The sequence below is a fragment of the Triticum urartu genome, chromosome 7, assembly GCF_003073215.2.
Source record: "Triticum urartu cultivar G1812 chromosome 7, Tu2.1, whole genome shotgun sequence".
Lineage (NCBI taxonomy): Eukaryota > Viridiplantae > Streptophyta > Magnoliopsida > Poales > Poaceae > Triticum > Triticum urartu.
In genome coordinates, this window is record NC_053028.1 from 133,656,251 (window position 1) to 133,672,188 (window position 15,938).

Sequence of the window (15,938 nt, forward strand, 5' to 3'; positions counted from 1 at the left end):
GTTCAAAGAATTTCAGAGTGAAGTGGAGAATCATCGTAACAAAAATAAAAGTTTCTACGATATGATCGCAGAAGTAAAATATTTGAGTTACGAGTTTGGCCTTCAGTTAAAACACTGTGAAATAGTTTCACTACTCACGCCACCTGGAACACCACAGTGTAATGGTGTGTCCGGACATCATAACCGTACTTTATTAGATATGGTGCGATCTATGATGTCTCTTACCGATCTACCACTATCATTTTGGGGTTATGCATTAGAGACAGCTGCATTCACGTTAAATAGGGCACCATCTAAATCCGTTGATACGACACCGTATGAACTATGGTTTGGCAAGAAACCTAAGCTGTCGTTTCTTAAAGTTTGAGGTTGCAATGCTTATGTGAAAAAGTTTCAACTTGATAAGCTAAAACCCAAATTGGATAAGTGCGTCTTCATAGGATACCCAAAAGAAAATGTTGGGTACACCTTCTATCACAAATCCAAAGGTAAGTTATTCATTGCTGAGAATGGATCCTTTCTAGAGAAGGAGTTTCTCTCGAAAGAAGTGAGTGGGAGGAAAGTAGAACTTGATGAGGTAACTGTACCTGCTCCCTTATTGGAAAGTAGTTCATCACAGAAATCTGTTTCTGTGACTACTACACCAATTAGTGAGGAAGCTAATGATGATGATCAAGTTACTACCGAACCTCGTAGGTAAACCAGAGTGAGATCCGCACCAGAGTGGTACGGTAATCATGTTCTGGAGGTCATGTTACTTGACCATGACAAACCTACAAACTATGAGGAAGCGATGATGAGCCCAGATTCCGCGAAATGGCTCGAGGCCATGAAATCTGAGATGAGATCCATGTATAAGAACAAAGTATGGACTTTGATTGACTTGCCCAAAGATCGGCGAGCCATTGAGATTAAATGGATCTTCAAGAGGAAGACGGACGTTGATAGTAGTGTTACTATCTACAAAGCTAGAATTGTCGCAAAAGGTTTTCGACAAGTTCAAGGTGTTGACTATGATGAGAGTTTCTCACTCGTATCTATGCTTAAGTCTGTCTGAATCATGTTAGCAATTGCCGCATTTTATGAAATCTGGCAAATGGATAAATAAAACTGCATTCCTTAATAGATTTATTAAAGAAGAGTTGTATATGATGCAACCAGAAGGTTTTGTCAATCCTAAAGGTACTGACAAAATATGCAAGCTCCAGCGATCCATCTATGGACTGGTGCAAGCATCTCGGAGTTGGAATATGCGCTTTGATAAGTTGATCAAAGCATATAGTTTTATACAGACTTGCGGTGAAGCCTGTATTTACAAGAAAGTGAGTGGGAGCACTACAACATTTCTGATAAGTATATGTGAATGACATATTGTTGATCGGACATAATGTAGAATTATTCTGCAAAGCATAAAGGAATGTTTGAAAGGAGTTTTTCAAAGAAAGACCTCGGTGAAGCTGCTTACATATTGAGCATCAAGATCTATAGAGATAGATCAAGATCTATAGAGATAGATCAAGACGCTTGATAAGTTTTTCAATGAGTACATACCTTGACAAGATTTTGAAGTAGTTCAAAATGGAACAGTCAAAGAAAGAGTTCTTGCCTGTGTTACAAGGTGTGAAACTGAGTAAGACTCAAAACCCGACCACGGCAGAAGATAGAGAGAGAATGAAAGTCATTCCCTATGCCTTAGCCATAGGTTCTATAAAGTATGTCATGCTGTGTACCAGACCTATTGTATACCCTGCCCTGTGTTAGGCAAGGGAGTACAATAGTGATCTAGGAGTAGATCACTGGACATTGGTCAAAATTATCCTTAGTGGAATAAGGATATGTTTCTCGATTATGGAGGTTACAAAAGGTTCGTCGTAAAGGGTTACGTCGATGCAAGTTTTGACATTGATCCAGATGACTCAAAGTCTCAATCTGGATACATATTGAAAGTGGGAGCAATTAGCTAGAGTAGCTCCGTGCAGAGCATTGTTGACATAGAAATTTGCAAAATACATACGGATCTAAATGTAGCAGACCCGTTGACTAAACTTCCCTCACAAACAAAGCATGATCACACCTTAGTACTCTTTGGGTATTAATCACATAGCAATGTGAACTAGATTATTGACTCTAGTAAACCCTTTGGGTGTTGGTCACATGACGATGTGAACTATGGGTGTTAATCACATGATGATGTGAACTATTGATGTTAAATCACATGACGATGTGAACTAGATTATTAACTCTAGTGCAAGTAGGAGACTGAAGTAAATATGCCCTAGAGGCAATAATAAAGTTATTATTTATTTCCTTATATCATGATGAATGTTTATTATTCATGCTAGAATTGTATTAACCGGAAACATAATACATGTGTGAATACATAGACAAACAGTATGTCACTAGTATGCCTCTACTTGACTAGCTCGTTGAATCAAAGATGGTTAAGTTTCCTAGCCATAGACATGAGTTGTCATTTGATTAACGGGATCACATCATTAGAGAATGATGTGATTGACTTGACCCATTCCGTTAGCATAGCACTTGTCGTTTAGTTTGTTGCTATTGCTTTCTTCAAGACTTATACATGTTCCTATGACTATGAGATTATGCAACTCCCATTTACCGGAGGAACACTTTGTGTGCTACCAAACGTCACAACGTAACTGGGTGATTATAAAGGTGCTCTACAGGTGTCTCCGAAGGTACTTGTTGGGTTGGCGTATTTCGAGATTAGGATTTGTCACTTCGATTGTCGAAGAGGTATCTCTGGGCCCACTTGATAATGCACATCACTATAAGCCTTGCAAGCATTGCAACTAATGAGTTAGTTGCGGGATGTGTTGGGGAACGTAGCAATTTCAAAAATTTCCTACGCACATGCAAGATCATGGTGATGCACAGCAACGAGAGGGGAGAGTGTTGTCCACGTACCCTCGTAGACCGAAAGCGGAAGCGTTAGCACAACGCGGTTGATGTAGTCGTACGTCTTCACGATCCGACCGATCACGTACCGAACGTACGGCACCTCCGAGTTTAGCACACGTTCAGCCCGATGACGTCCCTCGAACTCCGATCCAGCCGAGTGTTGAGGGAGAGTTTTGTCAGCACGACGGCGTGGTGACGATGTTGATGTTCTACCGACGCAGGGCTTCGCCTAAGCACCGCTACAGTATTATCAAGGTGGACCATGGTGGAGGGGGGCACCGCACACGGCTAAGAGATCAAGAGATCAATTGTTGTGTCTATGGGGTGCCCCCTAGCCACGTATATAAAGGAGTGGAGGAGGGGGGAGAGGGCCGGCCCGTATGGCGTGCCCTGGAGGAGTCCTACTCCCACCGAGAGTAGGATTCCCCCCTTCCAAGTAGTAGGAGTAGGAGTCAAGGCAAGGGAAGGGAGAAGAGAAGGAAGGAGGGGGCGCAGCCCCTCCCCCTAGTCCAATTCGGACTAGGCCTTGGGGGCGCCCAACCTCTCCTCTCTCTTTCCCCTAAAGCCCAATAAGGCCCATATACTCCCCGGCGAATTCCCGTAACTCTCCGGTACTCCGAAAAATACCCGAATCACTCGGAACCTTTCCGATGTCTGAATATAGTCGTCCAATATATCGATCTTTACGTCTCGACCATTTCGACACTCCTCGTCATGTCCCCGATCTCATCCGGGACTCTGAACTTCTTCGGTACACCAAAACATATAAACTCATAATATAACTGTCATCGTAGCGTTAAGCGTGCGGACCCTACGGGTTCGAGAACTATGTAGACATGACCGAGACACGTCTCTGGTAAATAACCAATAGCAGAACCTGGATGCTCATATTGGCTCCTACATATTCTACGAAGATCTTTATCGGTCAGACCGCATAACAACATACGTTGTTCCCTCTGTCATCGGTATGTTACTTGCCCGAGATTCGATCGTCGGTATCTCAATACCTAGTTCAATCTCGTTACCGGCAAGTCTCTTTACTCGTTCTGTAATACATCATCTCGCAACTAACTCATTAGTTGCAATGATTGCAAGGCTTAGGTGATGTGCATTACCGAGAGGGCCCAGAGATACCTCTCCTACAATCGGAGTGACAAATCCTAATCTCGAAATACGCCAACCCAACAAGTACCTTCGGAGACACCTGTAGAGCACCTTTATAATCACCCAGTTATGTTGTGACGTTTGGTAGCACACAAAGTGTTCCTCCGGTAAACGGGAGTTGCATAATCTCATAGTCATAGGAACATGTATAAGTCATGAAGAAAGCAATAGCAACAAACTAAATGATCAAGTGCTAAGCTAACGGAATGGGTCAAGTCAATCACATCATTCTCCTAATGATGTGATCCCGTTAATCAAATGACAACTCATGTCTATGGTTAGAAAACATAACCATCTTTGATCAACGAGCTAGTCAAGTAGAGGCATACTAGTGACACTCTGTTTGTCTATGTATTCACACATGTATTATGTTTCTGGTTAATACAATTCTAGCATGAATAATAAACATTTATCATGATATAAGGAAATAAATAATAACTTTATTATTGCCTCTAGGGCATATTTCCTTCAGGATGATGTATTACGGAACGAGTAAAGAGACTTGCCGGTAACGAGATTGAACTAGGTATTGAGATACCCGACGATCGAATCTCGGGCAAGTAACATACCGATGACAAAGGGAACAGCGTATGTTGTTATGCGGTTTGACCGATAAAGATCTTCGTAGAATATGTAGGAGCCAATATGAGCATCCAGGTTCCGCTATTGGTTATTGACCGGAGACGTGTCTCGGTCATGTCTACATAGTTCTCGAACCCGTAGGGTCCGCACGCTTAAAGTTCGATGACGGTTATATTATGAGTTTATGTGTTTTGATGTACCGAAGGAGTTCGGAGTCCCGGATGAGATTGGGGACATGACGAGGAGTCTCGAAATGGTCGAGACGTAAAGATCGATATATTGGACGACTATATTCGGACATCGGAAAGGTTCCGAGTGATTCAGGTATTTTCGGGAGTACCGGAGAGTTACGGGAATTCGTATTGGGCCTTAATGGGCCATACGGGAAAGGAGAGAAAGGCCTCAAAGGATGGCCGCACCCCTCCCCATGGGCTGGTCCGAATTGGACTAGGGAGGGGGGCGCCCCCTTCCTTCCTTCTCCTTTTTCCTTCCCTTTCCTTCCCTCCTACTCCTACTACTTGGAAGGGCTCCTAGTTCTACTAGGAAAGGGGGAATCCTACTTCCGGTGGGAGTAGGACTCCCCTAGGGCGCGCCATAGAGAGGGCCGGCCCTCCCCCTCCTCACTCCTTTATATACGGGGGCAGGGGCACCCCAAAGAAACAACAATTGATCCCTTGGATCTCTTAGCCGTGTGCGGTGCCCCTCTCCACCATAATCCACCTTGATCATATCGTAGCGGTGCTTAGGCGAAGCCCTACGTCGGTAGAATATCATCATCGTCACCACGCCGTCGTTCTGATGAAACTCTCCCTCAACACTCGGCTGGATCGGAGTTCGAGGGACATCATCGAGTTGAACGTGTGCAGAACTCGGAGGTGCCGTGCGTTTGGTACTTGGATCGGTCGGATCGTGAAGACGTACGACTACATCAACCGCATTGTGCTAATACTTCCGCTTTTGGTCTATGAGGGTACGTGGACAACACTCTCCCCCTCTCGTTGCTATGCATCACCATGATCTTGCGTGTGCGTAGGAAATTTTTTAAATTACTACGTTCCCCAACAGCTTCGCCCTGGCGGTCCCGGCCAGCGGCGGAGGCGGGAGGAGGAAGGGGAGGGCGCCCGCGGCGGGATCTGGCGCCGCCGCCCGAGCCGCCCGCGGGGGGGACGGCACGGGGGCAAGGGGGCGTATTCCACAGGCGGGAATCAATGGCAAAGGATAAACCTTTCATATAGGCACATAACTCAGCTTCCAGTGCCTCACGGCAAGAGAATAATTGCCTGCAAGAGGAAAAAATTATCGCTCCCTTATCATCACGTAGGACCATTTCAGCGCCAGCTGCTCCGTCGTCCGCAAAAGACCCATCAGTATTAAGCTTCACCCATCCGGACTTTGGCGCTGACCACTTAGTAACATTTTTTTTCCATTATCATATGCGGACTCCGTCTTTCATATGTGATGGTAGACTTGCCTTTGCGTGGATCAGTAGAGAGATCAATTTTAATACCAATCAGAGAGTCCAAATAGCTTACCAAGAATCTTTTCGACGCTTCCATAAGCGGGGGCTGGTTTATGGTGTACGACCTCATTGCGTATATGCCATACCCTCCACATGGATAGCAATAACACAGATCTCTCAATCTCCTGTAGCGGTTCAAGTGCATGCAACAGCCACTCATCCCCATTATTTTGCAGGATAGATAAACATGGGAGAGGCCAAACTTCAGACATTGCATCCCATAAGATCCTCGCAAAGGAGCAGCGACAGAGAGCATGGTAGCAGTCCTCTGGTTCACTAGCACATACCGGACAAAGGTTACTTGTTTCAAGTCCACGCATGTACTTGTTGCACCATGTCGGCAGCGAGTTTGTAGCAACCCGGCACGCAAAATTCTGGACCGTAGGAGGAACATCCGAAGACCATATGAGCTTCCAACAAGAGCGCCGGCCGTTAGGTCGCGAGCTAGAGCCCGTTGCCAAACTCCTGTGAGCCTCTTCAAAACCCAATTGGTATGCACTCTTGACCGAAAAAACGCCAAACTTGCCCGGCCCCCAAGCCAAGGTCATGAACTCCTGGTAGTACATTTTGTACCCTGTTGAAGTGGAATGGAACTTAATAACACAGCTGAAAAGTGAGCGGGCGTCGATTTTCGTCCGATTTTTCGTAAATTAACAAACGACAATTCTCTTGTTCTTAACTAATCAACGAGGCAAAACTTTTGCCTCCGTTTCAAAAAAGTGAGTGGGTGTTTTACTTTAAAAAAGAGCAGCAAGGGGTGTTTCCAAATCTCTCGATTCAAATATGTAGTGTTTAATACCCCGCAAAAAAGAAATATATAGTGTTTAATATTTATTTTTATGAGAGAGGGCCGAGTGAAAGACAAACACCATTCGCTTTGACTAGCGGGCTCCTGCAGCTTCTCCAAGCTCATGCAACTTCATTTTCGGCTTCGGGCCTCGACGGTGATGGGTTGAAGCTCAGCGATGGTGGCACGACGCTCAGGGCCGAGACGGCGCGGGCTCAGTGGCGGACCTAGACCTTTATGCTGGAATTTAGTCTATTTTAGGCAGCCCAATAACTATTTCAGAAATTCCTAATAAATCCTAGAATCCCACTTAACCCATTTGTGCAAGGCAAGGGATACTACTAAAGTTTAGTCCCACATTGCTAGTTTAGTGGGAGTTGGACCTCCTTATAAGGGAGGTTCTTTCCCCACTTGTACGAGCATGGGAACAAGAGGGATATCCACGCGCGCTCCTCCTCCGCCGCCCGCCTGGCCACGCCGCGCCGCGCCGCGCCGCGGGTTGCGGGAATGAGCCGAGCCGATATCTAAATTTTTGCCACGCATGACGGGTATACGAAAGGTCACGTGGGAGTTAAAACGTTTTCTGTAGTCGACACTGAGAGACGATGATGGTGGGATTACATTGCTTCAATCTCACTATGTGGAAAAGATCTTGAGTCGCTTTGGCTATAGTGACTGCAAGCCCTCTCCAACACCATATGATGCTAGTGTGTTGCTTCGAAAGAATCGAAGAATTGCTAGAGACCAATTGAAGTATTCTCAAATTATTGGCTACCTTATGTACTTAGCCAGTGCTACAAGACCTGACATCTCTTTTGCTGTTAGCAAATCGAGTCAGTTTGTTTCAAAACCAGGAGATGTGCATTGGAAAACTCTAGAAAGAGTTTTGCGTTATTTGAAAGGCACTGCAAATTATGGAATTCACTACACCGGACATCCAAAGGTGCTTGAAGGGTATAGTGACTCAAACTGGATCTCAGATGCTGATGAGATAAAGGTCATGAGCGGTTATGTATTCACTCATGGAGGTGGCGCTGTTTCTTGGAAGTCTTGCAAACAGACCATCTTAACGAGGTCAACAATGGAAGCAGAACTCACAACACTAGATACAGCTACGGTTGAAGCAGATTGGCTTCGCCGGCTCTTGAATGACTTGCCGGTTGTTGAGAAACCTGTACCAGGTGTCCTTATGAACTGCGACAATCAAACTGTGATCACGAAAGTGAGCAGCTCAAAGGATAACATGAAGTCATCAAGACACGTTCCGAGAAGGTTAAAGTCTGTCAGGAAAAATGAAACTCTGGAGTTATTGCGTTGGATTATATCCAAACGTCTAAAAATCTGGCAGATCCTTTTACCAAGGGTCTATCACGTAATGTGATAGATAATGCATGGAGGGAGATGGGTATGAGACCCACAATATGAGTTGTTCACAGTGGTAACATATTCTTTGTGATCAGAGATCCCGTGAATTAGATGTGGAAGACAAGTTGTTGGTCAACTGAGAGGAGAGTATCCTTACTATTCACAATACCACTCCATGAAGATGCAATACTCTCCTAATCTGCATGGCAGGTTGATGTATATCTTAATGTGTTCTAAGTGGCTTATTTAAGCAGAGATGTTATCCTGCAGAACATCTTTTGAAGAACACACCTATATGAGTCTGATTGTCAAACGTCGCAATCTATGAGAGTATGGTTCTCTCTAGTAAACTCATGAAAGGTCATGGAGTATGACGCATAAGCTCCACCCACGGGGAAGATCCACGATAGCCACGCATCGGTCAAGGCTTTATGTGAAGCTAGATTCGCAGAAAACTTGCAGTTCAAGGCTCAGTCCACTATTCAAGTTGCTTACTAGTGTAGCATAGAGTTCTAGGTGGAAGTTCAACTTTAACAGTCTCCACTGCAGTATCGGTATATAAAACAGTGTTTTGGAATCAAAGGCAAATTTCTGTGTGCCTCTGGGATCTGGTGGGGGATTGCTGAAATTTAATCTATTTTGGGCAGCCCAATAACTATTTCAGAAATTCCTAATAAATCCTAGAGGCCCACTTAGCCCATTTGTGCAAGGCAAAGGATACTACTAAAGTTTAGCCCCACATTGCTAGTTTAGTGGGAGTTGGACCTTCTTATAACGGAGGTTCTTTCCCCACTTGTACGAGCATGGGAACAAGAGGGATGTCCACGCGCGCTCCTCCTCCGCCGCCCGCCTCACCACGCCACGCCACGCCTCGCCTCGCCTCGTCACGACGCGACGCGACGCGCCGCGCCGCGCCGCGGGTTGCGGGAATGAGCCGAGCCGATATCTAAATTTTTGCCACGCACGACGGGTATACGAAAGGTCACGTGGGAGTTGAAACGTTTTCTGTAGTGGACACTGAATTCGAACGGCGCGCCTCTTCGGCCGCTGCCTGTTCGCTTCGTCTCCTTTCGTTGCTTCACCTCGTGTCGCAGCCTCTTCGCGTCCTTCTCCTGTGCCTATATAAGAGAGGTCGCTCCTCTCCAGAGAGACACAACAGAAGCTCCTCTTCCTCTCGCCACAAAGTTCTGACCACTGCGCTGCTGCTACGTTCTTCCCCATCCCGTCTTGCGACGTGCACCGCAGGTCGGGACAGTAGGCCTCCGAAACCGCACCTTTTGAGTCCTGTATGGGAGAAGGGTGATAAGGTTTTTGGGGAGCGCTCAGCGCGACTACTGGCTGCTTCATCACGGACGATCCGGTCGCCGACGACTACTTCCCCGACGACGACTTCTTCCCCGACGTCCACGACCTCCTCGACGACATGGCAGGCGAGGACACCGACCCCAAGTCCAACGCTTCTGCTGCTGTTGTCCCGTACGTGTTCTTGTCTTTCCTGTTAAAGGTTTTGCCGCAGTTCCTTGTTCTAGTCCTTGTCCTACACATGATAGGTTCTACTTCATATATGCTACTTGCTATACTGTCTGCTTTAGATATGATAGGCTACGGTTCATATATGCAGAAACTATTTACCTTCTCTCTGTCAGAACGCATGACTTGTTTTATCTCTACTATATTAGTCATGCTTTATCTAGTATTTCTGTTAATAAAATCATTTGGTAAATTGCTCATATTTCCAACACTTTATCTATGGGGGTGCCTAACTTTTATACTCACAAAAAGGTGTTGTGCGCAACCTTAAAAAACTGTCAGTTTAGCATTCTAATCCTATAATACCCATAGATTAGACAAACAAGTACTATGTATTACTAGATAAAAAAAGATTTGGATATTTTTAGGGGGTACCAGGGCATCCACGGCATCCCCACTGGATTCGCCACTGTGCGGGCTGCCTAAGTTTGCTAAGAGTTGCCCCTCTAGGAGCAAAAATAGACTAGTGGGTGACTTTTTAGGGGTCCAAATCTATAATTTTGAGGGATTATAAATTTGAGGGGTCTACTAGCTAGGTATTAATTCTCCAAACGAGAAAAATTCACTCTAAATATGAATTTTAGGGGATTTGCTACAGATGCACTAATATATTATATACTTTCTAAGTAACGTTGTAATTAAATCTTGCATATACCCTACATGCATCTAACGAAGTTAACTAAAAGATCCAATACAATTTATTAGGCACCACCCACACAGCGGTTTACATAAATTGGGATAAAACTACACAAATGTATCATCGGAATCAGTGATAACTAACTTGTAATTTCGAGGATGTTGAGGTGATGTACTTGTTGACCAGCTGTCACACCCTTCTCGTCATGCCTCCTATGTCCATGCGGGGAGCGTCTAGGTCTCGCTTATTGTGACGACGAAGCACACGTCGCCTCAAGCATCATTTGTAATGTGCTAGCTCAACGCGACGGGCATTGGCTAGACCCTGCCATGTAAACACACGCAAGCGGGTAGGTATGTTACATATATTTTTTATTTTTTAAAATATATATATATACTAGCAAAAGGGTCCGTGCGTTGCACTGGGTGAAAAAAACCACACTTCCCTAACCCAATTGCTCAAGACCCCCTCTCATTCCACGACACACCGCCAGCCACGATGACATGAACAAACTCTTTGAAATCCTCCATGCTGCCATGAAAATATGTACTGCAGAAAAAATATGAACGTATTTTAGAAGTGTACTAAAGGTGTGTGGAATTTAAATCATAGAAATATCTACCTAGTTGTGAGTATCTCTTCAAGCCTTTGTTCGAGTTGCTTAGTGATGCCCAAAACATATCGCATTATACCGTAAATAGTAGAGCCCATTTTAATATACAATGTTTTTTGCTTCACTACGGAGGTAACACAAATTTTCACGAACCAATGTTGGCTAGGTTTAGGGACTATGTAGCATAGCACTATTCATGTCCAACTATCAAGCACCTGTTATTAACGGGTACTATCTTTTTCATTATAATTATCAAAAAAATTATTGTGCATGAACAATTAATAAACAATTTTTTATTATGATTTAGACATAGTAAATTTTTTGCAGGTGTTAAACAATTCTAACATAATTTTCTCTCGAGTTAAGGACGGGGTAAAACTACGTTCGTGGGATGATAGCTAGTGGCGGAGGATGAATTTTTTTTTAGAGGGACGACTTTTGATTGATTTCTAGCTGGTTTACTTTGTTCCCACAATCTTTTAAAGATCAATCAACTCATTACGGGACAAAACAAATGACAAAAAATCACCAGGCTATTTTTTTATCAATCCCAAAAATCCCTTTCTTTCCTTCTTTATTATCAGTTCCCAAAATCCCTCCTTTCTTTCTTTGTTCTCTCCGTTCTTCCTTATTAGGACACTTTCTTCTTACTCTTACGGGACGGCTGGCTTCCCACTTTTTTCCCCCAAATCCCTCCTTTCCTTGTTATTACGGGACAACTTTCCACTTTCCTATTTTTTGCTTTCAATCCCCGAAATCCCTCCTTTCCTTCTTATAGCACAAATGCCCGTGGGTTGCAACGGGCATTTTTTTTAAAACGTGCTCCATACCATAACGCGCCATTTATTATATCCAATTGATCTATAGCACAACTCCCGTCTCGCACCATGCTGCCTTATTTCTGCCCCTCTGGTTTGGAGAGCGTGCGCGTGCTCTCAGCTCCGTCGGGCCGGCCGTGCTCTCTAGTTTTAATATAAATTGACTCTTGAGATTTATCTTTTATGAAATAGGATTTTTTTAATGTTACATACTCAATTCTTACTTGAAATATTCAATTCAAGTGTAGACTTGAAAACTAAAATCGTGTGTAAGGTATCATGTAACCATATTGATGACCCATAAATTCGTTCAATTAATTGAAAGTTTTTGACTTTTGATCAAGATAGGTACCCAAGCTCTAATAATTTCAGCGCATCCGAACTTTGACACATCCTTTTATTTTAAAACTGTGATTATATTTGTCATCTGAAAACCAGACTCATGGGCAGGGATCTCCAAAGGGTTCTTTGTTATTTTTATTTTTTTGGGGTCCTCAGTTATGTTCCGGGACACCTCTCCTCTCTAGTTTCTTCTAGTAGCTGAGTGTGTGGGCGTTGTATTTCTGACTAATATCACACGCAGGTTGTTGTGCTTATTTTGCATCGCCCCGTCTCTTCTCCCCTTCCTCACACATGTGGACATTGTTTTTCCCCGTCCCTCTGGTCAAGGCGGTGGTCACGATGGAGGTGGTGTCTTTGAATACGGTGCTTCACCGGTGCGTCAGATTTGCTTCCTTTGATCTCTCGGAGCTTCGAGCAGATCGGCTGGCTTGGGGCTTCGCTCCATCGGGCCCGCTCAGCGGCTACGGAGATCTCAGAAGGGCAGCTCGTCGATGGCAAGCTGGAGTGCCTCTACCATGGCTGGCAGTTCGACGGCCAGGGCAAGTGCGTCAAGCTCCCACAGGTTCGAATCAAGTTCATTCTTGGATCAGTGCAAACGCATGAGAAAACTCACGTTTGATCGATGTGCATGCAGCTGCCTGAGGGCGCCAAGATCCCGCGGAACGCGTGCGCGCGCAACTATGAGGTGCGGGACTCGCAGGGGGTGGTGTGGGTGTGGATGTCACCGGCGAGCCCGCCGGACACGAAGAAGCTGCCGTGCTTCGAGCCGTACGCGCGAGCGGGGTTCACGGACCTGTCCACGGTGCACGAGCTCCCCTACGACCACTCCATCCTGCTGGAGAACCTCATGGACCCGGCGCACGTGCCCATCTCGCACAACCGCACCGACTGGACAACCAAGTGGGAGGACGTGCAGCCGCTGGCCTTCGAGGTCGCCGAGCGCACCGCCCGGGGCTTCGCCGGCCACTGGTGGCGCGAGCACACGCCACACCTCCGCAACCTGCTCCGCTTCGAGGCGCCCTGCGTGCTCACCAACACGCTTGAGTTCGTGGACAAGGACGGCAGGGAGCAGTGCTTCTCGGCGCAGTTCCTGTGCCGGCCGGCGGGGCAGGGGAAGTCGATGCTGCTCGTCCGGTTCGGGTCCACGACGAGGTCGCCGCTGCTGAGGGTGCTGCCGAGCTGGTACTTCCACCAGAACGCGTGCAAGGTGTTCGAGGAGGACATGGGTTCCTGTCTGTCACAGAACGAGGTGCTACTCCGGGAGAAGGTGCCCACCAAGGAGCTCTACCTCAACCTCCGCTCCTCGGACACCTGGGTGGTCGAGTACCGGCGGTGGATGGACAGGGCCGGCCACGGCATGCCCTACTACTTCGGCCACAGCACCATGTCGCCGCCGCCCGTGCCGGCTGTCGTGGAGCAGGCGCCGGCGGGGGCCGCCGCTGGGATCTCCGCGTCGTTCCCGGCCGAGGGCGGCTTCGGCACGCAGCACGCGCCCAACCCGACCAGCAGGTACTTCCGGCACGTCGTGCACTGCAAGGGGTGCAGGGACAGTGTCTTTATTTTGATAACAAACCGTGTTTCGTCGCACAAGCTTACCAGCTGAGTTGGCCACAACCTTCGAGATGGAGGGCCTCTTGCATGACTCAGTGGCACATAAGAAAAGGCCCAACAGTGGAACAACGTGGCCCAATATAGGTGAGGCGTGCCGGCCGTCGTGGAGCAGGTGCCGGCAGGGGCCGCCGCTGAGATCTCCGCATCGTTCCCGGCCAAGGGCGGCTTCGGCACGCAACACGCGCCCAACCCGACCAGCAGGTACTTCCGGCACGTCATGCACTGCAAGGGGTGCACGAACAGTGTCTTTATTTTGATAACAAACCGTGTTTCGTCGCACAAGCTTACCAGCTCAGTTGGCCACAACCTTCGAGATGGAGGGCCTCTTGCGTGACTCAGTGGCACATAAGAAAAGGCCCAACAGTGGAACAATGTGGCCCAATATAGGTGAGGTGTGTGCGTTGCGAAAGACCGAGCGTGGGTTGAAATTAGTACCACCTTGTGTGTATGTTTAAAATTCAAACTGAAAGCGTAAATTCACAGAAAGAAGCGTATTGTGACGGTAAACCCACGGAGTCAATCCGCACTTTATTATTAGGAAAGATAGCAAAAGAACCCATGCGTTGCAACGGGAAAAGAAAATAACGCACGGCCCTAACCCAATAACCATGACTAAGACCCCAATAGATATTGCCGAGGCGTCTCTCTCGGCATTAGATGAGAATCTGCTTTATTTTCATGCAATATTTTGCCGAGGCGCACATGCAAGGTTATCGATGGTTTCTTCTGTCTCCAATTTGGCTTTGATGGAGTGTTCATTGTAATCCGGATCGATGTCGATACCAAAGAAAGATGGATCGTGCGCTATTCATTAAGATTGCACCCTAAATAGCATTTTTAAAATGTTTAACAGGTAAAATAACATCAGATTCATATTCTATATATTTTTCTAATCAAATTTAATATATAACATGTTAAAATTGAAGTTAGGGTTTAAAAGATGTATTTTGATAAAGTATTATTTGTTCTAGATGGAATGCGGGTTAATTATAGAAAAAAGGCAAAAACGATACGTTTTCTGGGAGTGCGGGTTATTTATCAGAAAAAGAAGGGGGTTTTCTATAAAACAGTAAAAAAGGGTTCGTTTTCTTACTTAATTGATATAGCGAGTTAATTACCTGAAAACAAAGGGGGTCTTCTGTAAAAAAATGCTGCTGGTGAACGGGCAGAAGCAATGCATATTTTATTAATATAGTAAACATGCCCGTGCGTTCCAACGAGAGAAAAAAATCATAATTTCGAATGGCAATGATTACATCTTACTACATCATCGATATACACTATCACTCTCATTTTTGTGAAAACATGAACAATTTTTAAAAATCATGATCATTTTCTTAAACTCATGAGCATATTTGAAATTGTGAACTTTTTAAAATTCACAAACATTTTGTAAAATCAAGAACGTTTTCTGAATTCATGAACATATTATATGCAAACATTTTGTTTAATCTGCGAACATTTCTAGAATCGGCTAACATTTTTTTGGGATTTGATAAAATAATTTTCTAAATTAGTGAACATTTTTGAATCCGCGTATATTTTGTGAATCAAAAACCATATATTTGAATTTATGAACAGTTTTATTTTATGCTATTTTCTAATACATGAATATTTTTTGAATTGATGAAATTTTGTGAAATTTTAAAACATTTTTAAATACATGAACTTTTTTAGAAAAACTCATTACTATGTTTATTTTCCGGACATTTATTAGAAAATTTGCTAATATTTTGAAAAATCACAAACAATTTCTAAAGCCGCAAACATTTATGATTTATTAAATATTATTTTAAAATTCACGGTTTCAAATTTTGGAAACCTTTTTAAATTCACAAATTATTTCAAGTAGACAAAAAGCAATGACAGAAAATAAAAATAAAAAATTGATCACCCATATATAGGTCGGCCCAGGCAAGGTGTGTCTTTTTCTGTGCGCTGGGCGTAGTATTAGATATTATGAAATGGGCCGGCCCAGTCCGAATTTTTCTGTGTGCAACGTTTTCTATAACTTATAGGTGGCATTGGTGGGTATTTTTTCCAAC

General features: G+C 44.9%; 1 protein-coding gene across 1 annotated transcript; it reads left to right on the forward strand.

The window, feature by feature from the left end:
• The first annotated feature begins 12,690 nt into the window (after positions 1-12,690).
• LOC125520879 (protein TIC 55, chloroplastic) lies at positions 12,691-13,900 on the forward strand. The gene is made up of 2 exons (XM_048685923.1): positions 12,691-12,844; positions 12,917-13,900. The coding sequence occupies exon 2, from the start codon at positions 13,001-13,003 to the stop codon at positions 13,883-13,885; it is 885 nt and encodes a 294-aa protein (XP_048541880.1). The 5' UTR covers positions 12,691-12,844; positions 12,917-13,000; the 3' UTR covers positions 13,886-13,900.
• The last annotated feature ends 2,038 nt before the right edge of the window (positions 13,901-15,938 follow it).